This window comes from Genypterus blacodes, unplaced genomic scaffold (assembly GCF_046128005.1).
Source record: "Genypterus blacodes isolate CSIRO-AG114 ecotype Tasmania unplaced genomic scaffold, CSIRO-AGI_Gbla_v1 ptg000052l_1, whole genome shotgun sequence".
Taxonomy (NCBI): domain Eukaryota; kingdom Metazoa; phylum Chordata; class Actinopteri; order Ophidiiformes; family Ophidiidae; genus Genypterus; species Genypterus blacodes.
In genome coordinates, this window is record NW_027466864.1 from 5,110,277 (window position 1) to 5,138,197 (window position 27,921).

The 27,921-nt window shown below is 46.9% G+C and overlaps 2 protein-coding genes across 7 annotated transcripts; one reads left to right on the plus strand and one right to left on the minus strand.

Moving 5' to 3' along the window:
* The first annotated feature begins 377 nt into the window (after positions 1-377).
* On the plus strand, positions 378-21,305 carry rgl2 (ral guanine nucleotide dissociation stimulator-like 2). 6 transcript variants are annotated; one of them, XM_076150422.1, is made up of 20 exons: positions 379-765; positions 2,622-2,791; positions 10,009-10,056; positions 10,468-10,551; positions 10,645-10,811; positions 12,156-12,212; positions 13,690-13,886; positions 13,997-14,106; positions 14,209-14,424; positions 14,842-14,945; positions 16,174-16,258; positions 17,046-17,105; positions 18,107-18,193; positions 18,721-18,753; positions 19,109-19,230; positions 19,341-19,427; positions 19,660-19,753; positions 19,955-20,179; positions 20,320-20,434; positions 20,546-21,305. In XM_076150422.1, exons 2-20 carry the CDS (start codon positions 2,633-2,635, stop codon positions 20,725-20,727), a joined length of 2,232 nt encoding a protein of 743 aa, XP_076006537.1. In that variant the 5' UTR covers positions 379-765; positions 2,622-2,632; the 3' UTR covers positions 20,728-21,305. The 6 variants fall into 6 exon arrangements, with proteins under 6 accessions (XP_076006538.1, XP_076006537.1, XP_076006539.1 ...); XM_076150423.1 differs by lacking the exon at positions 10,009-10,056 and having other exon boundaries at positions 378-765; XM_076150424.1 differs by lacking the exons at positions 379-765; positions 2,622-2,791 and adding an exon at positions 7,463-7,687.
* Positions 21,306-23,468: 2,163 nt separating this feature from the next.
* Positions 23,469-27,539, minus strand: dnase2 (deoxyribonuclease II, lysosomal). The gene is made up of 7 exons (XM_076150544.1): positions 27,349-27,539; positions 26,871-26,968; positions 26,592-26,763; positions 25,967-26,069; positions 25,445-25,609; positions 24,117-24,326; positions 23,469-24,007 (listed from the first exon to the last, which is right to left on the minus strand). The coding sequence occupies exons 2-7, from the start codon at positions 26,966-26,968 to the stop codon at positions 23,610-23,612; spliced, it is 1,146 nt and encodes a 381-aa protein (XP_076006659.1). The 5' UTR covers positions 27,349-27,539; the 3' UTR covers positions 23,469-23,609.
* Between the last annotated feature and the right edge of the window lie 382 nt (positions 27,540-27,921).

The window sequence follows — 27,921 nt, forward strand, 5'->3', positions numbered from 1 at the left end:
AAGAAGTGTAAGAAATTGGGTCTGAAGGATACAGACCCCACAGAATGATCGATTCAGTTGATTACATTAGTGGTTAAGAATGAAACTGTGTGTGTGTTTAGTTTAGTATTTGATATCATTGGTACAGTTGCAGTCTGGACAGTGAGGTTAGATGGACATGAAGGCATGGAGTGACAGGATACACTCACTGGAGACGCGTGTGTGTGTGTGTGTATGTGTGTGTGTGTGCACTTGAGGACGGGTCGTGCGTAGATGCACCAGAGCGCATTGGGAGCCCCCGGCCTGTCTCCGGTCCCTGAACTCACCTCTCACTCCCCCGGGGACCGCCGCACCGAGGCCGGCCTGCTACAGTGGCCTCACATGGCTCCCAGCCAGAGAGACGGAGGTGTTGCCAAAGCGCTGAATGCACAACACACACACACACGCACAGGAACTGCGTCGTCACAGAGAGAGAGGGAGAGAGAGAGAGAGTGTGCGTGTGTGTGTGTTTCAGTGTGTACAGACGAACCTCAGCGCGTTATCACTGCTGAAGGCTGGACAGACGAGCAGTGTGGGGACAGATAGAGGGGGAGAGACAGGGTGGGTGGGGAGGGCGGAGGACTGACGGACGGAGACTCCCCTCGTCGTCGCCGGTGACGGTACAGAAGAGAACAGATGGGCGCGACGCTCGTCAGCTGAGCCGCTCACAGACCCAGCAGTCATTCATCCGATGCGGCCGGAGCCCCGCTGGGTCCCCCGCATCCAGCCGGTGACACTCGGATCCCGGTGAGTATCAGCGTCCATCTCCGCCTCGGTTTGTGCGATCCCAGCGTCTTTTCGGTCGTTAGTCTCATGCAGGAGGAAGCAGCTGCAGCACCGCCGCTCTGCTCTGCTCTGCTCTGTGTGTGTGTGTGTGTGTGTATGTGTGTGTGTGTGTCGCTCTAGGCTCAAACTTTTACTGCATACAAACTATGGAGGATATTAAAGTACTAGAAGGATTCATTCTCAACATTGAGCCGAGGGACATTGTGTGTGACACGATCTGCATTGTAAGTGACCATAGCACCACCCTTAGCTGGGATTAGAGAGTATAAAAGGAAAATTATGGGGTGTGACTTAACTGTAACCTAGTTACAGTTGTATGTGTGTGTACAGCGGTCATATGGAGGCTGTTTGCTTTGGTGCTGTGAGTGAATAGGAGGCATTCAGCCCTCTGGGTATCCGTTGGTCAGGGCAATAACTGCACTTCTCTACATGTTTTCCTGTGGACCGGCATCTTTTCCTGCACGGAAACAAACACGTCTCATTAGGCCAGAAGAATACAGTCACACTGAAGTGACACATCCGATGAATCATTATGTAAGAGCCGGGTCAGAAGAGAGGTGTTGCACAAGACAAATGTAATAAAGTCTGGGAGCTGCAGGAGTCTGGGACAAAAGCACAGTGGAAAGTAGAAGCCGGCACAATTTGAGGCGTCTTAGCTGCTGCTGCTCACTGTGGGGGCAACAAGCAGGGGGTCCGGCACGCCGCTCAGAAGAGGGCCGCCCGTTTACACTCTGACGGACGCATTAGCTGTGTTGGGGATCGAGCTGGTGGCCTTTTAGGTTTAGGATTCACCTGGACACTTTCCAGCCATTCTGCACAGTTTGCTGTACCCGGATGAAACTGCAACACACGCAGCACTCGTCTTGTGCACCACCTGCAGAAATGTAAATGCTGAAGCGGAGGTTTAACTGTTATGGTCTCCAGCCGGCCGTCGCCTTACGTCAGCCTTAATGGTCATACCGTAAATCTACATCCTGGTCTCTATCTCTCTCCCTCCCTCCGCACCTCTCTTCCTGTAACAGTGTTTACCTGATGTCTATCTCCATGGCGCTCCAAATACCAAAGAGGGAAAGAGGAAATGAAAGGAGGGGTTGGTATGCAAATCTTGACCTGCTGTGGGGAAAAATGAATATGTAAAGCAATTTAACTAGCAAATCCCCTCCATGCTGCATTTACTCATAGGAATGATGAGTCCTTTGTTTCAGAATGGATTGGGTTTCTGCACAAAGGTTGCTGTCATCATGTTTTACTAACTATCTTTAAAATCAGACTAAGCCGGTCACGCTTTCCCAACAGCTCGTCCCCATGGAGTTGTACTCAAACACTGAGACTGGTTATACTGTATACTGTATTATTCATGTAACTGGGCTGTAACGTGATCACGCCGCATTATATCTTCAACCATTCACATATTCATTTGGTTCTAATGACTTACACTTTCTTGTAAGGAGCTTTGTTTCATTTTCCAGCGACATTCACTCTAATCATCTTCTATAATACAGTTTATTGTCCAACTGTCAAATGTCCTTTATGTTGTCTTGTCCTTTAACAACTCTTTATAGCCATATATGATAAATCCTCACCAAAAATCTGTGTACTGATCTATTATGCCATGTAGAAATGTATGTTAGACAATATGGAGAGTTTGTTTACGCTGACATATCCATAATGGCCTGGAAGATTCAGTGTCAGTCAGGTGACACATCAGAATTTGAGCTGATTGAAACCCAACACATTGTCAACATAATTCTCTGAATGGTTCCATGTGGTTATTACAGCCTGCGTTCCTGTTTGACTGCTTGTGTTCTTCTCTGCAGCGCCTGGCACTATGCTTCCTCGTAATATGCGAGCAGGTGGCTACGACCTGCCGGGGGTGGAGTCCAGCGCCGTGCCGCTCATTGGTTACCGGCTGCTACCGCCTGACAACGGAACCCCAAACAAGCAATCGGGGAGGGAGAGCGGCAGCGATGACCTGGACAGTTCACAGGTGAGGGAGGGTTTCTTGCCACAGCCATCTTTACCTTTCCTCAGAGTGATTTATTCCTATTTCTCTCTTGTTTATGAAGCTCAGCTGAAGCGATCTGACTGTAGGGAGGAATAGGAATAGGAGACGGCTTGATTTGTCAGGGCTCTCCCGGCCAACGCTGTATTTAGACCAGTCCTCCATGAAACCATACAAAGTACCAGTTTCTTGAATAAACAGCAGATGTGGTTGGTTGGTGTGCAGAGAAGCCTGCGGGAGGAGAGTCAGAGTGATTCAGACAGAGACAGAGGAGGAACGTGGACTGTGTTTGCCTGCTTCCTACCAAGGCAACTAAACACAACATAATCCATGTTAAAACTGAACTTGGATGGAATCAGGTGATAATTCGTCTTTTTCCGGTGCAATAGAAACGACATGTCACTTGTTTTGTTTGTATACAGTGAAGCTTAATGTCTGTAATATGGGTCAAAAGGAGGAAGTGGTTCAGTTCATGGTAGGGGTGAACTATACACGATCTTTCACTTCTCAGGATCTTTCACCTCTGTTAATGTGTAATGGCTCAATAGGGATGTGAGGTAAACCTTATCAGCCCTGTTACTGGGTGTGAAATTCACAGGGTTTTTCTTGTCTGTCCCAAACATCAGACCTCTGTAATCTCCGCAGTTTCACCAAGTCAACTCAGCCACACTGTGACCACGTTCTCAGGTCTTTGGTTTTTACTTCACACACAACCTCAAGAAACTCCCCAGGGCTAAAAAAAGAAGTTGCACTGACTCACTTTCCAACAGAGCTGAGTTCCTCTGCGCTCACGTCACATGGCAGGTGTCGGACCTGCCGGTAAATAATATATGTGTCGGTAGGCCAGTCGATGTGGCGTACACCTGCTCTGCCCGCTGCTGTAAACAGTATACTGTATCCCGGGCCGCCCCCGAGGACGGGCTGTCGAGTGGAATCCAATACGGCCTCTTGCACTTTCTTTAATGAGGGGATCTCGGATGTTTGTATCAGGCAGAGTGCTGCACGTAACCTTGAATGAACGCTGAAGCTCCGAGGTCAGAGCCGCTTTCTAGAAAGTGCGAGAAAGTGAATATCCTTGTACTAGAAAGTGCACCATCCAACAGCCGTGTCTTTATATGCACAGTGAGGACACCCATGATTTAAGTGATCTGTTAGGGTTGATGTCTGCTTGTGTTTGGCTGCAGTTGTTTGATGCCTTTAGGAATCATTCAGCAGGGTTGTTGAGAAGAAATGGTACAGGATATAAACAACGAGACTATTTTTCTGACTCTAAACACAAAACATCTTTGTCTTTAACTAAGGAACCCAAAAATAAAAACAGTTTAGGAGTTAAGAATGAAAACTTAAAGCACTTAAGGGGTGGCCATATGATGACACTGCCCCAGAATCACCAAGCAAGACCCAAAGTCCATCTTGGTGATTGAGGAAACCAGTAAACGCCATGAAGTTATGATGGCTGCATTCCATTAAGGCGTGTCAGTTCCAGGGCCCTTATGTTGTGCTTGTTGGCTCAGTGTGGTTGCCTTACCAACACACCTCGACAGCACAGAGGCATAAATATCCTAAATCATAAATCTACCTGGTGCCACAGATGTAAATGTCTGATAGATGAGCCATGACAGACACTCAGAGTTCAGCTTTTCATCCTAAAACAAGTCACGGATGGCAGTGAACATCACAGACTGGTGACATTTAACTTGTCTGAGGTAGAATTCTTCCTTTAAAGGGACTAAAACAACTTTGGCCGGAATACCGCCAGAGTGTAACTTAAAAGAGAGCAGATAACGGGCACCAAGGGATGCAGAGATGAAAGCCTGCGAAAAGGAGGAGCGGAGAGGAAGATAGGAAGGAAGGGGTTGTAGTTCCACTGAAAACAACAATGGTTATCTCTAAAAAAAGCTTCAGAAGATTTATTTATGACCTCTGTGTGCTGGGAAGACGTGTGTGCGCTTGTAAATAAGGATTCTAGCGGCGCGTCTGTTCCTTCAAAGCTTTCTTGCACACCTACGCCGGCTTATTGAAGGGAATGCGTCGACTCAAATTGTGTTTTTTCATACTGCGTTTTTGGGAAAAGACACTTGAAAAGGCAGGAGGTAAACCTGGAGAGGCGGCTTCCTGCCTCTGCCCACTGACGCTTTGTGCCGGCGTCCAGCGGGCTGACATAGTCGCCCAGGAAAAGCCCGACACAGCCTCGGCTCGCGATGGAAGGAGAGGGGAAGAAAAACAGCATCGCAACACGAGAGCACGTCCTGCTTCCTGTGTTTGTCTCCGCTTATTATGCACTTCCTGTATAGCGGCTGAGGGGGAAGGGGGGGGGGGGGGGACTGAAGAAAAGGGAGCTCTGGGTCTCAAGCTAAGATCCCGTTTCGCAAAATACATAAACACGGTGTTAAATCTGGCAGCAACAATGGATCACATGTGCAAAACAACAATTTAGCCCTCTGAAAAACTATTCTTTATTAGCATTTCCTCGAGCCACCCGCAGCGGCCTGTAATCACGATCTTTATCTGCTCCAAATTACAGCCGTCTGTTACAAAAGTTTCTGACCCAGATTCAGCCTCATTACAGCAGGCAACTTCCACTGAGGCTCCACTGAGTGTTTCTGTAGCTCCCACATCCAGCTAAAGAATCTCAATACATCAGGGTGTCTCAGCGCTCAGCTAGCCAAACGTTTTCTTTTGAGCAACTATAATATCTTGCAACCTCAGCTTGAGCTTTACTGTTTGAATATTGAGTAAGAAAACACTGACCCACGTGTCCGACTCCTCCTCTTCGTTTTAACACAGCAGTTAGCCGCATGTAGCGAGATGTTTACGTTAGCTCAGGTTAAATGTCAAAGCACAAAGACAAGCAGACGCCCCTCCCCTCTTTATGGCAGCAGGCTTTTGTCCCACATTTTGGTATAAACAACAGATGAAGTATTTACTGTTCCACATCCACGTTGTGTGGAATTAGCTTCAGTGCCCATGTGATTGACGCGTTTGCTAGCGTGTTACAGCTCGTTGGTTTCTCACTAAACGTCTTGAGTTAAGGCTTCTACTCTGAAAGTGACATGGACGTGGACCTAATCCACACTCCAGACAACAACATGGCGACCCACACTCGACCAAAAGAGTGTCTGGGTTTACGGTACTTTTCTGAACGAGCGGCACCGCTAATATTTTGATGTAACGCACAGAAGTTCTTCTTAGTTAGTGGACACAATAACTTTGCTTTGGGCCCAGATTCTTCCTATGGGCTGCATTTTGTTGCTCTTGCCAACCTGATGAATGCACCTACTGTGTGTGTGTGAGAGCTTTAAATCAGATTTACTCTGAGGTAAGACTGTTCCTCTGGGACAAATCACTCCATGTTATATATTGGTAAACAAGCTATATCCAGACTCATTTACAAGTTCTGTTCATCACGCCGAGACTCATTAGCTCCTTACTGCTGTTAATCACTCGGCTAATTACCTGGATGCACACACACACACACACACACTCGCACACGCACACACACACACACACACACAGACTACAATGGAGGCTCTGTGTGGGAGCACTCATGATATAAGGTACAGCTAATTCCCTTATCACGAGTTTGGACTGGTTTCGATTCTCCGTGAAAAAGGTGGTGTACTTCAAGGACCACCATTGGTACTCACGCCAAAGCTTGAGAACCGTTGAACTAGGCTATGTGGCGCGCGGAAACGAGAAACTCTCCTTTTAAGTGTGGCTTTTAGCTGTAAACGTCAATATTTGCTGCTAGAGATTTAGACTGCAAAGAGAGGCGAGAGGAAGACTGAAAGTAAACAAAGCATGATGTCATCGCAATGTCTGAAATGAGGTGATGTCAGGCTTGCAAATATTCCAATACAGAGCAAACATTATGTCAACGTATGTCAATGTATGTGGTTGTCACCGGGTTTTCCAACTTAACTTCTCTCTTCTTCATCTAACTCCTCTCTGCTATCGGTAGAAACCTAAAATGTATTAATCTGTGCGGCTAGTTGATGTGCTAATCAGCTCCCCGCCTTCCTCACACACAGCTGTGAAAGTCAGTTACACAGCTCCACTCTGCAGCCTCATTAGCCCTTTAAATAAACACAACATGCTTCCTGCTTTAGTAGCCGTCTTCACATTTATCACCTCTAATCAGGACATAACTAAAGATCACTAGCTCGTACGTACGCGCGGTCGTACATTCTATACTAATGGGAAGACTGTGACAATAGCTACTTAACATGCGTGGTTAATAGCAGTTGTCCTTGCATTGTGGTGTTTAGCAGCACACTGAGTCAAACTGGTTTGTCTGCACGGGAAGGTCATTCACAAAGAGAGAGAGCAGGAGAGAGGAGAGGAGAGATTGAAAGAGAGGCCGTATTGTTCTGGAAATAGCTTCAGGGCTTTGTCTCCCTCTTGCTCTGTGAGTGTGTGTGTGTGTATGTGTGTGTGTGTAGGCCAGTGTTAATGCATGTGTGTGTCTATTGATGAGGGTCCTCTATATGTATGAACAGTGTGTCCTGTCCTGTGCATGTTTTTTGAGGTACAAACTGAAATTTATCAGTCAGTCTATCCCCTCCTCCCTGTGTGTGTGTGTGTGTCTGTGTGTGTGTAAAGTGGGCGTGTCCAGGTGATGCATGCTCCGAGGGGCTGGACTTAGCTTCCGTTTCAGGTGTGTCTCTGCGATAACAGACCCACAAGGCTTAGGGTTAGAGAAGCAAACGGTAGAGACATAAACATGCAGATCTAGATCAACACCCAGTCTAAACAGAGACAGAAGACGGATGCAGACACATGAGACACAGGAATGGAAATGAAAACCATATTTCCACCCTTCTCCTGAAGGTTTCCCGGAAGCTCGGGGATCATTACCAGTCTGGACTTGCTGAGCAGAAGGTAACCGGTGGGTTTTCAGTCTGGGTGTGTATGTGGGCTGATTCTGGGAGTCACAGACAGATTTGCCACTGGCTGCAAGCAGGCAGATACGGCAGGTAGAAGAACTGGTTTGAGACTATAAGACAGGGATTCTGTGCACCGGGATTCTTCCTTGACTACAAAGAGACGTCTGCTGTGAGCTTTGACCTCTGATCGAGTCCAGTCAAGGTAATTTTAATGAGGTCAGCAGAGGCTAACACAAGCGTATTACAACTAATTACACCATAGGTTCCACCAGCAACAATGGCTGCTGCATAGCTCACCTCTGTTATCGGTATCTAAAGCTTAAAAATGTGCCTATACGCTTCAATTGGCATGTTGCCGACAGAAGAACTCAGAAGTTCATTGAAAATGTATTAAAATAGGTTAGATTCTCTTCATAAAGGCTGCAGGCTTTAGAAGATGCTATGTCTTGGTTGAAGCGGTGTTAGGTGTGTGTTTTGGGGAATAAAAGTGTGAAATTGTGAGCATTCACAGTCCATAACAGGCCAGGGCTGTCATCAGACACTCCTGATGATGTCACTGTGTTGTTGCTTGTGCATTTTTAATGACGGAAAGTCACAGTAACAAGGGCATCAGTGTGTTAGGCCAAGTGTAATGTTCTATTGATCGGTGTGCATCTGTTAAAAGCACCATCAGGGATCCAGAGGTAAACACAGAGACTCACTCCACAGCCACAATTCACACTTAACAATAAAATTATCTCAATGATGAAGGCTTGTGACGCTGTTAAAGGTGTGTTCACATCTCCAATGCAGATGTGTGGGGGAAAACAAGCCTGTGATCCTGTGATGTGATGAAGCAGCAGCTATAACTTTACATGCATGTGAATCAGCCAACAGTCTTTAGAGATATGAAGTCCTAGCCGGTGCCTAGCAGTACAGATTTCCACAACAAATGTATGTCAGATGGATCAGGTGCCACTTTGGCCCCAAGAAGCTGCTGGTAGTATGAAGGCAGCAGTGACGTCAGAGGCCAGAGGCTGAGAGAGAAGGCAGCAACTAACACCCTGTGTGTCTGGAGGCCTCACTTCTGATACACACCAAAGACAAAAGAACACCCGACTCGCGATCGCTCAGGAAAGGTTCGACACAATGACCGCAGGAGGAAACAGCAGAGGTCAGCGGTCTGCCAAGAGGACAAACATGCTGTGGAGATTTAATTGTTGAGGGAAATCCAGGATAAATAAGGAGAAACCTTCCACATCCTGTTACATCACAGTTCTTATGAAGTTTCCACCAGCACTGCGTCTGTGGAAATGTGCTTAGTGTGTCCTTATCATCGGCAAAAGAGTTGTTATGACCACAACACGTTCATCTGGCTGTTATTACCGTGGCTGATTTCACACTATGCAAATGTGTCTGTAGTGCCACTGTAGGTCTCACACTTACTACACCTACAGTCCAGCTCTCTCTGTGTGTGTGTGAGTGCTGTGACTCATCTGCTGTGTAAGGTTCAGTGTGAGCATCTGTGCAGGCTGCGATCCCATGTGTCAATATGTTCCCTGAGCTGCTGATAGATGTGCACACTAATGCTGGCAGGGGCCTGAGTTCCTGCACATTCATTAAGCCGCCGCGCCAAATGTCACTCATTTCTCACATTAAAATGCTCTAATAACCAAGATACAAGTCTAGAGTTACTGCAACCTAATTAGGCTTTGTATAATTCTAAACAGCGTCATTCATTTCACAGGATTTAGTCTTAATCTAAGTTAAAACATTTGTGCACCAGGTTGACCTACATCAACATGTGTGTTTGCACTAAACATTGAAACCCTTTCAGTTGATTACCGGCTTTATTGTGTGTAGAGGAAATAAAATGACTGTTTTGGTTTGATCGCAATTGTTATCGTTTCTGGGAAATGGGGGATACACACACACACACACACACACACACACACACACACACACAGGCTAAATGGTCTAGTGGAGCCGCCGTGACGTAAGCGGTCTTCAGATGACACCTTCAAAGAATGCTTCCCATGAAATGAGACACTCCGAGAGGCTCTCATCCTCAGTCGGAACCCGTTTGCCCTATGATGACGATGTCATTTTAGCTGTGGAGGATTTGTTTTGTAAAGCTGAGAGAAGAGTTTAATAGTCGGGGGGAGAAGTTATGAACTGGCAGGAGAGATCGAGGCTGGAAGGAGATTTCGTTCAAAGATAAACAACCGTAGTTAGATCAGATCAGGCTTTTGGACTCACAACTTATCAATCGAGGCCATGTGCTTCAGTCTCTCTTCTATCCTTACCTTCCCTGTGTCGTGTGGTTCTCTTCCTCAGGCGGAGCTCTCACCGATGAAGACCACCTGGTACTGTCCTCTGGACCTGGTAAGTGTGTCTGGGCCGTGAGCCGGAACTGAACACACATTATTGAGTCCATCCCAGTTAAAGTGCTAACTGTGTCAGGGACTTTTCCCCTCAGCTAAAATGAGTGCTGCATGCAAGCGTGTAATGAGTGCAAGGCTGCTTGATTTTCTTGCCTTTTTCTACACACACACGCATGCATGAATGCTGCTGTCACTGCGGTAAAGTGACTTGTGCTCAGCCTCGGGTCTTGAATGAGTCTTGATATGGCGCCAAGCGCAACTGCAAGGTCTTGTCGTTAAATAGCTACAGGTCTATTTCTGACAAAGCCGCATCGAGCCGCACCGATTCTTCGCTTGTGACGCTCTCCTTTAAAAATATCAAAGTTGGTGCTGCACGTTAACGATCTGCTAACCTGTTTGTCTGCCCTCACAGTCAACTGTGGTGGAGGAAGAGGAGGATGGAGTCATTTACACCGTGGTGATCAAACAGCAACATGGCGTCCCCACCAGTCCCACGGTAAGACTTGTGCCGCTGTGAGAATGAGACGTGTGAAGGAAAAGGATGAAACATCTTCCATTCATTCCCTCCTTCCTTCTCGTTTCCCTCCAGACGGCTGTTTCTCGCTCCCAGTGTGTGAAAGCCGGGACGGAGGAGAAGTTGGTGCTGCACCTCCTTCACTCCTTCTCTATGGGAGACTCCTCCTTCATCACCATCTTCCTCTCCACGTATCGATCCTTCACGTCCCCCGAGAGAGTGCTGGACATCCTGATTGACAGGTGAGACTCTTTGTCAATTTCCCCCCTCCTAATGAACGAGCCACTCAATCACACAGATAGAGACACTGCAGATAAAGAGCTTGATGGAAGACAGGTGTGTGTGTGTACTCTGCCAGGTGTGTGTCGTTAAGCTGGAGTCGGGGGAGGAGTGCCACGCCCACGCCACACACAAACACACAGAGAGAGAGAGAGAGAGGGAGAAGAGGGAAAGAGTAGGGAGATGCAAACGTTTGTGACAATTGAGCTAAACTTGTTGGAGGAGACGAGAAAACGGACTGTAATCTAGTTTGACGCATTGTGAGTCGTGACCTTAACCTCTATCAACCTGCCAACAGACGGGCAGAGAGACAGACAGACAGATAGACGGCAGCGATCAGGGGCCTAATAAATGAAGTAAAGGCAGTGAGAAGCTGCAGGGCTCAGCTGCTCCGATGACACAGCAGCCGTGTGCAGCAGCAAGGTTCCACTCCGGCTGTTTGAGTGAAACGTGAACCACCCAAGAATCACAAAGAGTGAAGGAGTGAAAGCACAGAATGATCCTGGCAACAGCCGGAGGACAGCAGAGGAGAGAGAAAGACTCTGAAGCTGCTGAAACGGAGGAGGAAATCACACTCTGAATGGTTTATAGTCAGAGAGCTGAGAGAAGAGCAGGGTTCCAGGGTAAACGCAGACGGTTGCTCCTGTTTCATAATCACTCTCTCACACACTCGCACACTTGGATTGAAATCAGCGTCTATTGCATCGTGTTTCCTCCTCTGAAAGATCCTCCTCGTACTCTGATTACGCAACACCTCATGTATGAAGTCATTCTATCCGTGTACACGTCTTACTGGTTTGGTTTGTATTGTTGCATAAAGAGTTTATAAATACAGACAATGAACGTGATCGCATATGTAAAGTGACTTCACCGCCCAGTGGTGTGTTTGTGTATAACACACAGTTTATCTGCTCAAAGCTCAGTCTGATTTAAAGCAAAGTTCTGAGATAAATAGCTGGACTTAATTTAGCAGCGCCTCCTCCTGCAGGAAACACCTGTGCACCTGTGCGCTGATGAATTACAGCTCTGCCTCGGTTCCTCTGAGCAACACACTTCTGCAGAAAAGCTGCTGGGAGTTCTTGGTTCAGTTAAAAGTCTTAATTAAGTAACGAGGCCATTCCAGAATAAGCAAACAGCTGAGAGTCAACTAAAGCAAATCCGTCTGTCGTCATGGCAGCGAACACAACCACAACAAGTGAGAATTGACGAGACAGCAGATTCAGAAACGTGAAGCAGACAGACTTCCTTTTTTTTTTTTAAATGCGCCACTAAATTCTGTTTTGCACTTTTTCTTTGTGTTTCTGTAGATTAGAGAATCCACCGGGGGAAAGTGGGCGGAGCCACACCAGGCAATCATTCAACAAGTGAGGCTACCTGTGTGTGTGTGTGTGTGTGTGTGTGTGTGTGTGTTTGAGATGCATACATGGATGTCATTAATAAGATTCCACCGTTCTCTACATATAATAAATGTTACATAGACAGAAGTTTTATTTTTTGATTTGTACTCTTTTTAAACTAATGTAGTATTTTCAAATGATGTATTGCCTGAGTTGGAGTAAAATTGAAGTTCTAATGTGCTCACCAGGAGTTATGAAGAACATCAACCAGTGCCAGAACCAACAGACTGATGTTATAATGATAAAACAAATACAATAACAACATCATAATTACCAAAGAAAACATTCTGGTTGATGAGTGATGTCTTTAACTGCAGGTGTGGTCAAATTAATTGTCCTTTACCCATAAACCAACCTCATTAAAGAGGCAGGAGGGGGCGGGAGGTTTGACCACATTAAATCCTGACAGGCGACAGAGAAAGGAGACATGGCTGATTAATGGGAAACATAATTACATGGGCTGAACTTAATTAATGTAGATGAATTGCTGAGATAATAAAGAGGGCGATGCCTTCACACGTGTCGTTGGGTATTTAAGCCCCGATTACCGTCTTACATGAACTATATAGCGGCTGATATTTCCCCCCGTCCGCCCTGGAGGTCTGTGATCGTTATCTGTGTTGATTTGTGAAGTGTGTGTTGATTTGGAGCAGGCCTTGGTTTCATCCTCTCTGCCTCCATGTGATGGAAAACCGTCTCTAAGCTGCGTTTCTTGTCTAAACCCCTTGAGAGCCGGATTTCGCTTTTGACCCCTTTGAAAAATATCAATATGTTCACTCAATTGCAATCTGCACTGCTTTGTTTATCTGCCCGGGGCCATCGGCTCCCGTCAGCCCGCGGTGCTGATGTGATGTTTTAAAGCACAAACACATGCAGGTCCTGCATCAGAGCCCCTTTCTATAAATGAAGGATTAGTTCTTGTATTTTTGATGAAGATCAAAATATCCTCCACCATGATTTGACCGGAGGTGTTTCAAAGGAAGCAGACTGAGGCTTTGACCTGTGTGGAGGTCATCAAAGCAGCAGCAACGTTTAGGGATCCTCAGAATGTTCACATCTGACAGGAAGATCCTTTATTTACCCTGTGGAAAGGTTTTACTTTTCTGTTATTATTGTTTTTGCCACAGAAAAAAGTTGAAAATATTGTGTATATTTTTTTATTTACATTTTCTAAAATGGCTTAAAGGCATCAAGTGAATAAAATGCTGTGTGGAATAATTTTGGAGAATTATTCTTTTAATCCTCAAAGGGGCTCTAGAAAATGTTTCTCCAGGATTTCTTTGCCATTAAAGTATTCTGAATTTATTTTTAAGAATGATTATCATATAGACATTTTTTCATGGCGTGGAAAGTTTTTTCCTGCAATTTATAAAAAGTGTAGCTGTTCTTGTTCACCTGGTCTTCATGTCTTCTCCTCCTCCTCCTCCTCCTCCACCCCCTGCAGAGCCGTGTGCACCGTCTTCACCATTTGGCTGTCTGAGTACCCTGAAGACTTCCAGAGTTTGGGGGAGCCGTCTCGCCTCCTCCGGCTGGCTCCTCTCTTCCCACACGACTCCTCCTCTGCCGCCGACCTCCGCGCTCGCCTCCTCAGGGTAGCGGAGGAGCTCAGCGAGAAAGCCCTGCTCCCTGACTCCTACTCAGGTCATCACTCAATCTGGCATTCAAGCGGCGGCGTTAAAGCCAGACAGGGATTCATTGAAATTATGCAAATGACTTCATGCCAGACGTTTTCTGAACTGTTCTTTTCACAGAAAAGACCCGTTTCAGCAGCGTTCCTTTAGACGCCTCCAGGTTTGAACCCACAAGCATCCTGGGATTCCCTGCTGCGATCATCGCTGAGCAGCTCACCAAGATAGAGACGGTGAGTTTACCTGCCGAGGCAAAATATTGAAGCTTATTCACCGACCTGAGGCTCCGGAAATTCCGTCCAAACTAACTTCCCCCCGCTCCCGTCACCTCTCAGGAGCTGTTTGTCCGTCTGGTCCCGTACCACTGCCTGGGGTCCCTGTGGTCTCAGAGGGACAAGAAGGGCCGGGAGGGCGTCTGCTGGTCCGTCCGGGCCACCGTGCGTCAGTTCAACAAGCTGGCCAACGCCGTGTTAGCGTCCTGCCTCTGGCCCACGCAGCTGCGCAGCCAGCAGAGAGCACGGCTGCTGGAGAAATGGATCAGCGTAGCAGAGGTCAGTAGGTCACACAGAAAGGTCAAAGGTCTCGGGATCTACACAACATTCTGTGACACGGTGCAACACAAATGCACACAAACACACCCCCGGCTTTGGTTGTTGAGTCTGAATAAAACCAAATATTTCCCTGAGGTATTGATGTTTAAAGCTGTATATCTCACCACACACACAAAGAAACACACACACTAACATCCTGTTTGCGATCAGAGGCACCATAACTGCCATCCTAACTTCACCCCAGGCTCCTCAGTAGAATACATTATTCAGCATATCAGACCAACAGGGTAACTTAACACCACCCAGACACACACACACACACACACACACACACACACACACACTCACACAGGTGTTCTGTTACGGCGAGTGTGTGCATTCATCCGTGCGCGTGGGGGGGGTGTGTGCTTTCACCAGGAGTGTCGAGCCAGGAAGAACTTCTCCTCTCTGTACGCAGTGGTGTCGGCGCTGCAGAGTAATCCCATCCACCGACTGAGGAGGACCTGGCAGGAGACAGACAGGTCTGTGCAGCTAAAACCTTCACTTACAGTCCACCGGGGCCTTTTAGCGCCCCCTGCTGGTGACCTGGGTCAAGTCAGGCCCTTTATCACAATATGAGAACATGAGAGTTTGGTGGGCGAGTGAAGAATCTGTTATTTTCTGTGATTTCTTCTTCTGGTTCTGTGTCAGAATGCTGTTACATCAGCTTTATTTAAACCTTCCTTATACAGACATTAATGCTTTGCTTGCCAGTCGGTACATGTAGGTTCCCCTCCCTACAGCATCTAAAGCGGATTTTGAAAAGCAGATTAGAGGAAAGTATAGAAAACTCATTTTGTTCAATGTCACATTAGGAGGCTCTGAAGAACGGATCAGCTTCTAATCCTAAACAATGATGTCGTGTTATGATGAAGGACAGATTTAAACTGCATCAAACTGGAGCTGAGACTTTCTATGAAGCATCAAGGTGACCTTAGATGAAGCTTTGGAGGCACCATCATAAAGAAACTTTACAATCTCCGTGCCTCAGTGGGTTTGTTATTATGAATCCTTCATTCATCCAAACTTGACTGGTTGACCTCTGACCTATAAGCAATGTATGACCCACTCAGCTTAATTCACAGAGTAGAATATTACTAAACATCTATCCCTACATATTGTTCTTGAATGTTACATCCGTAGTCATTTATTCAGTTGAGTGGAGTGCTAATCATTCCAGATGAGAGTCCAGGCTGACGGCCGAGTGGGCAGAAAGGAAAACTTTCCACAGGCTCCCGAGTGATTCACCCACTGACGGGTTCACAGCCTCACATAACAGCAGCACACCAGACAGCAGGGCCATGAGAGAGAGTGTGTGTGTGTGTGTGTGTGTATGTGACTCAGCAGCTCAGATTCATGTTGAGATATCCCAGCTGTTTTTCACATCAAGCTGAGAAGAAACAAATCTGAAGTGTGGATTTGATGGACAATTGCATGGAACAAATGCAGTGTAATTCTCTGGACTGAGTGAACAAGACGGCTTTGATTGCTACACACCTGCTTGATCATTTTTTAAATTCCCAACTGCTTATTCTACAATATTCCATTTCGTGTCGTTTCCACCCTTTGTGTGTTGTGACTTGGGGATCTGACTTATTAACCACTCGTCACGTTTCTCTTGCTGTCCTATTGTGAAGAATGAATCTGATCATTGAATTCCTCCTCATTCCTGCATGCAAGGGTTCTAACTGGAGTTTGATTGCGTCACAGGGAGGCGATGAGGAGGTACGAGGAGCTGTCAGAGATCTTCTCCGATAAGGACAACTACTCACAGAGCAGGGAACTCCTCAAGGAGGTGAGTCGCCCTCATGGGTTTGACTGATTGATCTCTTTCCTTACGTTTCCTTTTCTGGAATCAAGAATTTCTAGAAACGATTGGAAAATCGCGGTGTTCAGATGATGTCATTTGTATTTTTTCCTTAATTCTTTTAACATCATAATTTTTGTTGAGGTGAGTCCGAAATTGCAAACTCTGTAAAATCAGTATTTGTAAGTATAAAGGAATTTGTTGATCCTGGAATTTCTTGCTTCCCTGATTTTAATTTCTATAAACCTAGAATTGAAATTAAAGTAGAGAATTGGCAGAAATGTCCAGAAGTTTTTTGAGCCCTAATTTGCATATTTGTAGATTTACATTGAGTTCCGTCGTTTCTGGAGGATTCTAAATTAGGTCTGAAAATGCCTTTAAAACCAGGAATCCGTCTAATGTGTGTGAGCGTCTCTGCCCTTATTCTGTCAGCACGTTCACCTCCGCCTGCATCCTGACGTGTCAGAGCGTCGGCAGAAATTGGCAGGATTAGCCGTGTTTTGATACTACACTGCAGACATCAATAGTCTCGCCATAAGCTGCGATTTTACCCGCAATGCCCCTGAAGGAGCTCATCAGAACCTCGGCTCTGGTTTTAAAAGCTTCACTCTGAGCTTTTCGTGTCGGGGGAAGAAAAAACACACCTTTGATTTCTGACGGATCGACTGGTTTCCCTTCATCTCTCTGCGTGTCGAGAAAGAACGACAACCACGCAGAGGTGTAAGCAGATCAGACCGGGATGACTTCATCAAAGTTTGTGCCTCTGTGTTTTTAGGAGGGCACGTCCAAGTTTGCCAACGTCGACCACAGGCTGAACAACAGATGTCATCCTGGGGTGAGTGGCGTTGGAGTGGAGGTGGGATGTTTGCTGGACGCGACTCGAGGTCGAGACCAGACACCGCAACTGTCCTGAAAGCTTTGTGTTTGATCGGCCTGTTACTTCTGTCACATGTTTAGGTCAACATGTAACTCGCTTGAATGTCGTCGCCTTTAAGACGCAGCCACAGAGTACGAGGTTAGAGGTTGCGTCACAACATTAATTGACCGATAACCTTTTGAGACCATTGACGTGTTTATGGAGTGAGATAATTCAGATGACACACGCCAGACAGAAGCACAGCAGAGCGTTGGGGCTTTTTAATGTTTCACTGTGGCTGGATTGCCGGATCAGTTGGTGTTTCGTCATTGTGGCATTTCACATGGTGTTGAGTAAGCTGCCACTCACTGAGGAGGAGGAGGAGGAGGAAGCTGAAATGGCTCTTCCTCTGGTCTCTGATGCAAAGCCTAATCATCTGGCACTTCAAGCACCTTACACACATGTATCTGCACTAACTGTATCACCAAGATCTGCTGTGAATATAAATCAGTTTAGCCTGGAGGGTCCTGCAGGCCCTCGGGCACCGGCAGGGCTCCTCCTCGGCTAACCTGCGCCTGATGCAACACCCTGCAAACGTGTTGTTTGCTTTGGAAAAGTTCAGGGACGCCAACGCTGTGTGTTTTTGTGCGAGTGTCTTCCGAAAACAAAAACATCTTTGATAGTGAAAATGCCCCACACTGACATCCACGGCGTCGATATCACACAGGCGCTCGTTGGTGTTTGGGTAAAGAGAGGGATTAACCAGCATGCAGCAGCCACATGGAGCAGAGGCCGTTCAGTGTGTGTGAGAGTGTGTGAGAGTGTGTGTGTGTGTGCCTGTGTGTGTGTGCCATCGTTTGAGACATAGCTGCAGGCGCCTGCTCTGACTCCGTGGCTGTGTGGGCTCTGTAAGCTGTCTGCGGACGTCTCTGCGGGCCCGTTTCTCTGGCTGATGAAACGCTGCTCTCCTCTCTTCACAGTCCAGCGCCCAGGGCACAGTGCCGTACCTGGGCATCTTCCTCACAGACCTCACCATGCTGGACACGGCCGTCAAAGACAGGCTGGATGTAAGTTTCCTCTCTGCTCTCTCTCGTGGAAGTGGCTCAGTGTGTGACGTAACAGGAATACACTCAGGGAGAATGTTCTGAATTCTGCCCGTCCCTTAGTCCAGCACAAACCTTTGGAGAGTTTTGAATGATATGGAAATTTTGGAATGCGCTAAATGCAAATCCTTAAAAATTGGAAATGCAAAGTTGGTCAGGTACAGTTCAACATTTCAGTTATGGAAATCAGCAGGATTGACATTTTGTTTTGCCCAATTATTCTCCAGTGGGTGAAGATTAAAGAAGGAGGGTTTAGATGTTCACTGTTGCCTCTTTCCGTTTCTAAAACTCAACAGCAATATTTCACTTTTCTCTTGTTAATTCTGAAGTCTCATATGTAAATAACTGCAACCAACTGCAACCAATATTTCTCTCCAAACCGTAGTGAACTAGGAAGTTAAAAGTAGCTCTACTCCTGCAGAAGAACCTGAAACTTGTACCTTCTTTATCTGTTCACGTCAGTAACGCATCACTTCCCTTTGTTTTTGCAGAATGGCTACATCAACTTTGACAAAAAGAGACGGGTGAGTGGCGTCGTGTTTTAATGTCACTAAAGTTCCCCGTGTTTCACTTTTGACTGCATGTCCTTATTCTGGGGCTCTTGATACCGAGAGTAAGTTTCACTTTCCTCAGCCGCCTGCAGCAGGATTGAGAACTGCAGCACAGACACTTTACTCCTTTATGCCAGAGAGATAAATGAGATGTTTTCTACTTGAAGATAAGAGAATATTAGAGCGAGCAGAGGAGAGGGACCTGATATCTGAGGGAGGCTGTGATTAGAGGGGAGAGGGGGAGCTTGTAGGGATGTGAAAGGAGGTCAGGCAGTAATACCTGATCAGCTGACTCTTCTCTTCTTTAACTCTTATTCTTTGTTGGCAGGAATTCGAGGTCTTAGCTCAGATCCGCCTCCTGCAGTCCTCCTGTAAGAACTGTGTGTTTGTTGGCGACCAGGCCTTTGTGCAGTGGTACCACAGCGTCCCCACGCTCAAAGAGGAGCAGAGGTAACTCTACTACGCTCCATTTCTATATTTGAGCCTTAATTCCTTCATCGGGAGCAACATCAAGTGTGTGTTGGTGTGTGACCTCTCTCTCTCTCTCTCTCTCTCTGCAGTTACAGATTGTCCAATGAGATTGAAGCTCCGTCTGAACCGAATACTCGTTTTCCAACACCGACGGTCATCATCACACAATGCCCCGAGTAAGACACAAGAAACACATACACACATCTACACACACCCTAAAAAATTAAGTTTGACTCACTGATGATGGTGATGATGAAGTAATAAGTGTGTGTGTGTGTGTGTGTGTGTGTGTGTGTGCGTGTGTGTGTGTGTGTGTGTGTGTGTGTGTGTGTGTGTGTGTGTGTGTGTGTGTGTGTGTGTGTGTGTGTGTGTGTGCGTGTGTGTGTGCGTGCGTGTGTGTGTGTACAGCCTGAGTTCCTCTCGGACGAGCCTGGCCGGTGACAGCGACAGCCTCTTTGACTTCTCCTCCCCGGTCAATAACCTTCTGTCCAAACTCACCAAGGTAAACAACTAGCTACCAATACTGCTCGGTCCAGTCTGCATTCATGTCCCAGTTGATTGATAAGTCCTGAGCCTGATTAGACCGTCGTCCTGGAGGGCTGAAGATCCAGAGGTCCAACCCTCTGTGACTTCCACAAGATGCTGTTGTTTTCTCATCCATGCTTACACCAGATAATCAATCCTGTTCTTTTTTCCCTGGCAGCACATGAGGTCTCCGTCTGTGTCCTGTCTGGATGTGGACACGTCCCCTCCCACCACTGACTCCTCCCCCGCCACCTTGACCCCGACCACTCCAACAAAATCACACCGCCGATCGGCCTCCTGCGGAAACAACCCCTCCTACAACACCAAGCAATCGGGGCCGGACATGCGGATCATCAGGATCCGAATGGACCTGCAGGACGGGAACCTGTACAGGAGCATTCTGGTACTCAAAGCAGACGACCTGAGTTTACAGAGTAGAAAATGTTCCGTTCTCAAAAGATCTGTGAGGTCTTTCCCTCAGGATGTCATCAGTGAGAGTCGAGCCGTCCTGATCATTGTTCTTCTCCTCTCTCCCCCCCTCAGGTGACGAGCAACGACAAGACCCCCACTGTGATCAGCTCGGCCTTAGAGAAGCACAATCAGGACCCCAAAGAGGCGTCCAGATACGAGCTGATCCAACTTCAGCCGGAGGGAAAAGGTAAAGTCGTTTCTCCGGGTGTGCAAGAAGATGCAAAGGCATTTCTGGAACATTGTCCACAATCTAAGCCTTTGAGAGAATCTACTGACCTTACTTTGCTCTTTCTCACAGAACTGGTCATCCCCGCCACAGGAAACGTTTTCTATGCCATGACATCATCTAGCGTTGACTTCCTGTTGAGAAGAAAAGGCGGGAACACGCCACCTGGCTTGCAGCCAATCACCACAGAGACCAGCTCCACTTTCCCTCGGATCAAGGCCAAGGGCAGGAGACTGGTCAGGACACTGTTCTGAGATGAATCACCTCCTGAACCCGGCTGTGTGTGTTTGTTGTTGTTGTCATCCTGAGAAGAACGTGCGATGACCTCTGGCATAAATGAAACGTGGCCTTCTCTCTCTCACATTCCGACCAAGCGAACCAGGACACCTTCGTCTCCAGCGCGTCTCAAACCGGTTTCCCACCATTACATCACAGTTCCCCCCTGGTCATCAGCACGCTTACATGCACAACAACAACTTTGATTTGATTTGTCTGATTTTTCTAGCTTTGTGCTTTGTGTGATTGAAACCAGCAGAAATCACCACGGGCCTCCTCTGAGTAACAGACCTAGAATATGCAACTATGAACTCATCATGGACTCACAATCATGTACTGTACATTCACTGTTCACCTGAGGCTTTGATACTCTGCCTGAAAACACTGGATTGTTAGACGATCGTCTCCAGGTGGGGAGGGAGAATCCAACTGTGATGGTGATGAAGAGCGTCGATCGCAATTTACCCTTAGACCTACGTTCCATCTCTTTGCTCACATGTTTGGTTGGTAGAGTTGGAAGAGACTAGAAGAATGAGATGGTGTGAATGAGGGACAGGGCGAGGAGCTCATCAGGACATCAGGAGGAAGCTCGGGGCGGAACATCTATCCTGGCTGCCACAGAGCAGATCCAGAACTGTCCTGGGAACCTGGTGTGATCCTCCAGGAAGAGAGAGAGAGAGAGAGAGAGAGAGGAGGGGGACTCTTGCCTCCATGAACCCGCCCACAATTCCGCCTGAATTGTAACACAACCCAAACAGAAGAAGTGTGCATGTAAGCGTAGTGAGAGAGAGCGACTGAAGACTTTCACTGGGACTTTAGTTTGGTGCCGCCTCTCGAGTCGCGACCTGAGAGACATTTCCAAGTGCGCAAAGATATAATTGGTATTAAAAGTGCTAGTGTGCTCGCACGAGAGGCGCCGTCTAAGGAAGCGCACAGGTCTCACTGGGGGAGGGAGGGAGGGAGGGAGGGAGGGAGGGAGGGAGGGAGGGAGGAGGAGGCGTTGCTCAGTGCATCATTGTAGCAAAACACTGGCGCTTGTCAAATGAAACAGTATGTTTTGTATATATTTATATATTTTCTATGTCTATATGAAGTCAAGATTGTGTTTACACCTGCAGAGGAGCTCCAGAGCCACGTGTGTGTGTGTGTGAGAGTTTAACAAGTAAAAGAAAAAAGAGAAGAGGCGTCAGATACCTGCAGTGACGAGCACCTGGACCCGGCCGGCACACATCCGCTACCAGAAGTCACTTCAGTTAGTTTGCGATGTTTTAAACGCTGGAACGCTGGAGCAGCTGAAGAGCTTCAGCTGCTTCGCTTGATCTTATCCTTGTAGTATTCTCTGGAGAGGGGAGGGAGGGAGGGGAGGAAACACTAAGTAAGGATCCTGGAACATATCACAACATCGTTATTAGCTTTAAGACTTAAGTGTTGGACTTTATGCAGATTTTCTAAACGTGTGCTTTCTGTGCGTTTCCTGTGTTTGTTGCGTCTTGAAGTGATGTCGTCAGTTTTTCTGCCTGTGTAACTTTGAAAAAAAATACACACAACCTCTATACAACCTCTACGCCAAATTCTTGTGACCTCTGGCCGCGGCGCCCTGCTCACTGCCGGTGACGCCTCCTTCGCTGGCCGAGGTGGCGAGCGCGGCGGCGCCAGAGAGAGGATTCTGGGTAATATTAGATGACGTGTGCTGGCGTTGTGCTATGCTGCTGACTGTTCTTAGTGCCTTTCTCTACAGGGTGCTCACCTCTCCCATGATTGCATTGGAATGTATTCAGCACACACACAGACACACACACATGCAGGTGTGTGTGTTGGAGCTGTGTAGTCTCACATCAAAGCTATTTATGCACTACATACAGGAAGTCCTATTTTTGTGGTAATAAATTTACTTTTGTATCAATTTCTCGGCTGTTGACTCTCCTGTGTTTCAACTTCCGTACCTGTCGGCGCTGGCCAATCAGAGCTGAGGGGCGGGGCTTTAAAGAGAGTCGTACAGTAGACGGCGTTTTTGCATTCAGCGTGCATAGTGGTGCTGCAGGTAGCTGTTCCAAAGGTAGGAAAACAACACGGGCGCCCACTTTACAAACTTTAGTCTCTTAGATTTAATGCAGCAGGATTTTACATTCAAGCTGAAAGAAAAAGGTTTAAAAAATGAAGATGACAGCTTAGGTCAGTGCCTGTAATTCAACATGTTCTACTACAGTGTGTGTGTTTGTGTGTTGAGGTCCCGCAGAAGAAGGCAAGTAAGAAAACTCCTCATACATTTCCAGCATCAAAGCTTTGTGACAACATGTCAACCAACCATCACAACACGACTGATGAGTGGAGCGATGAGACGCTGTTTGCCTTCCTTCCTGCCTTTTGTCACATGAAGCAGTTTCCAGCTGCTGGGGCGACGCCTGAACCGCCGCTTTGATTAGACGCGTCACTTAAAAATGTTTCACTTCCTCTCCTTTCAGGCTGCTTCTCCTCCTGAGCGCCGATCAAACGGAGCGATCGCAGCCAACATGCAGGGGGACAAAGTGAACGAGGCCTCGCTGCACAAATACATACAAATAAAGCATTTATGAAGAAGAAAATGGGTTGCCAGTTGGTGAAATAGTGACTTAAAGACAAACAAACACTCAGGATTAGAGGGACAAACACACCAAATGGATGATTCAGGATCTGGCAACACCAAAACCTTTACCAGTAATAAAGTCATGACTTCTACACGCAGGATGAAGTTTGATTTAATAACACAAAGACTTAAGAAGTTAAACATGTATCACATTACAGTTACATTTCATTTCCTTGTTTATTCCCTGACATGATTCCTCACCACATCCTCAACGCTTCCCCTTCCTCCCAGCTGACGTCATGGTAACGCTCCGCCAGTCGCACACGTGCCGGTCTGTCCTCCGCATCCCTGACACTCCAGCGCCGCCGTCCTGTACGCCTTCCACACCACCGGATCCCTCAGACACACCGTGCCTCCCCCGCGGTTCTCCTCTGCCTGGTTTCGGTTTATGTCTCCCACGCACACCCACCCGCCGCCGCCGCCGCCCCCCGACCGGGCGGCTTGAGCGCTGACCGCCCACTTGGAGTGATCCTGGCTGGTCTTGAAGGTGAAGGCCTGCCCCGGAGAGAGGAGGGTGACGTCCAGCACCTTCCAGCCCAGAGAGCAGTCAGAGGGGAGGATGCCTGTGGAGCGGATCCAGAACTGGACCAGGAGGTCGGAGCGGAGGGTGGGGGCCACCCACGCGTGGTAAAGGTCTGATGAGGAAGAGGGGAGGAAGAGTGAGGCCTGAGTGTTGACTAGGTGAACATTTGGAAGAACGTAATGAATCCAGTTTCCCGTCTTCTCATTCTGTCCGAGCCTCACCGTTGTTAAAAGACGCTCCTTTGGCGAAGCTGATGAAGTCGGCGCCGCCCTTGGAGGTCAGGGTCACGCTGCGATTGGAGGGCGGTTTGAGGTTTTCAGGAGTGAGGTGTTTTGTCTTACAGACGGCAGCCAGGGCGGGAGCGACAGACGCCAAGGACGCCGGGACGTCACAGTCGTACACTTTAGGCTGATTGATCTGCAGCTGCTCCCCTGTGACGGGAGACAACAGATCCACATCTCAGCTCAAACAGCTTGGTAGCGTTCAGACAGACTGACTGGAGGAATTAGAGTGATGATGTCATCAGGAATAGCACATTAAAGCCTCCAGGTGCCTCGGCTGCGGTCAGACGCCGTCGTTTCCCGTTCTGCCGTCTGACAACACGTTCACACTCCTCTGTCAACATCGCCGCTGGAGAGGCACGACACTCAGCAACCGGCTGCCGCAGTGCGAGTGCAACGATCTCTATGGTTACATACCTCCGCCTAATTACATTACCCCAGGCACTGCCATGGCAACTGTGCCACCGGCTGGATGGGATCTGCCGGCGACATGAACAGGCACGTCGGTTGCGTGGAGATGACACCTGTTTACGCTGCGGATGATGATTGTTGTCGTGCCGATACCTGACTGGATTATTAAGAGCTGTGTGACAAAAGGAAAGGCCACCGGGATAAAGAACCCCTTACATTAGATATTCACTATTTTAAATCATTTAATCCCTAAGTGGAGAGGGGAACTTCTTATTTATTATCTTAAAATGTTCTCAATATTAATTTTGTACTGAAAACCACAAGTCGCACAACTGGCTCTCAAACAAAAAGGAGGAGTGTTATGTGAAAACGGATTGAAGCGTAAGAACCAGGAGAACTTCCTGAACGTAGGGATGTGTTCTGATCCAAATGGGCCAGAAGATAAAGAAGAAGCGGTGAGTTGAAAAAGATCTGAATTCAGGCAGAAAGAGCAAAAACTACAGGTTACAGTTTAACAACATACACATTCTATAAGAGGACAGACATTCCTACATTTCTAAGTATGTATTGTGTGTAAAGTCTCACATTGGTGGAAGGAATATCAACATCTGAGAGCCTGTAAGAAGTTTCCAGTACCAGTCTGTGACTAATTGCAGCAGGGAACACTGAGCTCCTTGTGTTTGATATGTGAGCTCATAAGAATCGGGTCTGAATCTTTATTACCCACGTGCCTCTTCTTCTTCTCCTCCTAGCACCACTTGTCATTCTAATCCGGCACCGTTCGTTTACAGATTCTCGTAAAATGCTACACGCGTTATCGTCGGGAAACAGCCGAGCGTCGTTAAGAGCAGACTTACCGATGCTCTGGAAACGCTCGACGGGATACGTGACGCACAGGAAGTTCTGCCCGTTGTTCAAGCCGCTGCTGGGGTAAGAATACCGGCCCGCCTGCCGCACGGGGGGGAAGCGAGGGGTGCTGTGGACCAACCAGAAGCCCTGGGTCTTACCCAGCAGCACCACGCCTGAGGGGACAGGTCAGAGGTCAGAGGTCAGAGCTTAAGAGACGCTCATCTATTTCCAAACACTGCAGAAGCTGTGAATCAGTACTTACTCCCTCCCCGTTCATATCTTTAATGTATTTACATCTACTTATACACTTGACCTTTTCGTTAAAGTGCTCAATCACAGCCCCGCCTGTTCTCCCCAGCTCACCACCGATGTCTTAAAACTGTGAATTCCTGTGAAATTAACTATTAAAGCATCCAGCTGAGGGTATGAATTGTGATTTAAAGGAGCTATTCAAACGTTTAAATGTCCCCAGAATCTCCTCCAGCCTGTCTGGACTGAGTGAGAATCAGCTGGACTCCTCAGGTCCTCACCTTTCGTGTGTCCCCCACTGCTCCCCGTGTCACCCCACCATCCGTCACCAAAGTCCTCAGTCGGCTTCTGGTCGTTGTAAAGCACATAGGCAAACTCTGTGTCCTGTGAGAAAGCACGGGGTTTGGCGTGCATATTAATAAAACAGAGAGAGGCAGAGTCACATGTTGAGGTACAGATGTGATGTCATGTGATCGCACGTTGGAAACCACTGCTTTGGCTTTCACAGCTGTTTTGGGGAACACACGTGTTCAATAATAAGCCCGTCTATAATAAGAGACGTCTCATGACAGCAATTAGAAAGCAGAAGTAGAACAAAAACATGAATCATATCTGTTATGGTTTGAAAGAGTTTGGAACGGTTTCTTTTTGCATCTTGTTGCATTCAGGAGATAAAAGTTTGTGTCATTTAAGTAGATTTCATGTGAAAAGAGTCCTGGATGTCTAAAATCAGAGGTATCTTTATGTCTGTCTGTTTGTTTGAGATGGTTGCAGTGAATAAGGAAATGCAACTGCTTCATACATAAACAAAGTATCTTTCTTTGAGTCAGAGTCATTTCCCCGACTTTGATTCTGCCTCTCATCTCTGTAAAACAAAGCTGACCTCTTTATAAAACCAACGCCGACCTTTGTTTGTGTGTATAACTGTCCGACCGTCCTGCCCGGAGCTCCCGTGGTGTCGTTCATCGTCACCGTCCCGTCCTTCCACCCCTCGCTTCCTCTGTCCAGCAGTAAATACTTCTCGCCATAGCTGACGGATTTTTTACCGTGTTCTTTTGGCAGCTTGTACAAATAAAACCTAAAGCGGAGGAAAAAAAGAAGTGAGAGGGAAGAAATGTGTGTAAAGGTGTTACATCTGCCATCTTAACATTATGACATCTAAAAGGGCCAAAAGCAAATAATTACCAATCAACAGCGGCCCCCTGATCATTGTAGCAGCTGATTGGGGAGGTGTCGCCCTCTAGTGGCAGACAGAGGAGCAGCAGGGACAGAAACGAAAGCATCTATGAACGAAACACAACAATGTTTTTCGAGATATTGAACGTTACAGTAAGTGGAACAACATGTGTGTGAAAAAAGCAAAAACGTAGTAGTAATACTTAGCATTTTTGCAGGAACTTTCTACTTTTACTTTCGTGAAATATTTAAATATGGTACAAAGTGCTTTTAAGTGATGTTTACAAACAATATAAACAAGTTAGCTACGAAATAAAATGTGTCACAAAACTATAACATTTTGGATTAGTTTTGGAAAGAACAGAGCGCAGATTTAAAACAGAAACAAACTCAAAATTGTGACTTTGTTACAACGTGGATGATAAATAAATGACAGTAGAGAAAGCAGCGTAACAACATAACATGAGATATAAGCAGATATGTTCACCTCGACCTGTTTCCTCTCATTCAGATCCTCAGTCGACCGCGCTTGATTCCAAATCAGAAAGTTTCATCGAACTCCATCAGCCCAGGACGAGTGTGTGTCGTCACGTAAGCGGTGAGGAAACGAAACAAACACCTCAACAAAGATAGAGCAGACATTCATAAAACGTGTTTTTATGTGAGTCAACAAATGTGGTGGGCAAACAGGTTGCAAATAAATGTGAATTACACAGCAAATTGACAGAAAATACATTTAAAATCTGTGCTTTGCCCCCAATTTAGCCATTACGCTGCGACTTCCGGGTTAGTGTCAATTCTTTTTGCAGAACAAAGCCGGGATTGGTCAAAAGGTATGTGACGTCACAGAGTGGGTGGAACACGCAGTCAAAAAAAATATAAACTCCATTGCTTTAATGAAATAAAATGAAACGTGCACAGATCAAAACAACGATGATGATAATAATAATAACAATAATAATATTAATAATACCAATCCATGTTTCACAGCAAACACAGTTCATGATTCTCTGTGCTGTTGATCAGAAATGCCTCATCATCATTCATGTGGAATGTGTTT

What these genes read in the sequence shown, in the direction of transcription:
- rgl2 (XM_076150422.1), top strand. Translation starts at nt 2,633, where the DNA reads ATGCTTCCTCGTAATATGCGAGCAGGTGGCTACGACCTGCCGGGGGTG. An exon ending in CTGGACATCCTGATTGACAG is followed by an intron (nt 10,812 to 12,155) that starts GTGAGACTCTTT and finishes GTGTTTCTGTAG; the next exon opens with ATTAGAGAATCCACCGGGGG. An exon ending in ATCATCACACAATGCCCCGA is followed by an intron (nt 19,428 to 19,659) that starts GTAAGACACAAG and finishes GTGTGTGTACAG; the next exon opens with CCTGAGTTCCTCTCGGACGA.
- dnase2 (XM_076150544.1), bottom strand. Translation starts at nt 26,968, where the DNA reads ATGCTTTCGTTTCTGTCCCTGCTGCTCCTCTGTCTGCCACTAGAGGGC. An exon ending in CAGGGGGCCGCTGTTGATTG is followed by an intron (nt 26,764 to 26,870) that starts GTAATTATTTGC and finishes CCTCCGCTTTAG; the next exon opens with GTTTTATTTGTACAAGCTGC. An exon ending in CAGTGGGGGACACACGAAAG is followed by an intron (nt 25,610 to 25,966) that starts GTGAGGACCTGA and finishes CTGTCCCCTCAG; the next exon opens with GCGTGGTGCTGCTGGGTAAG.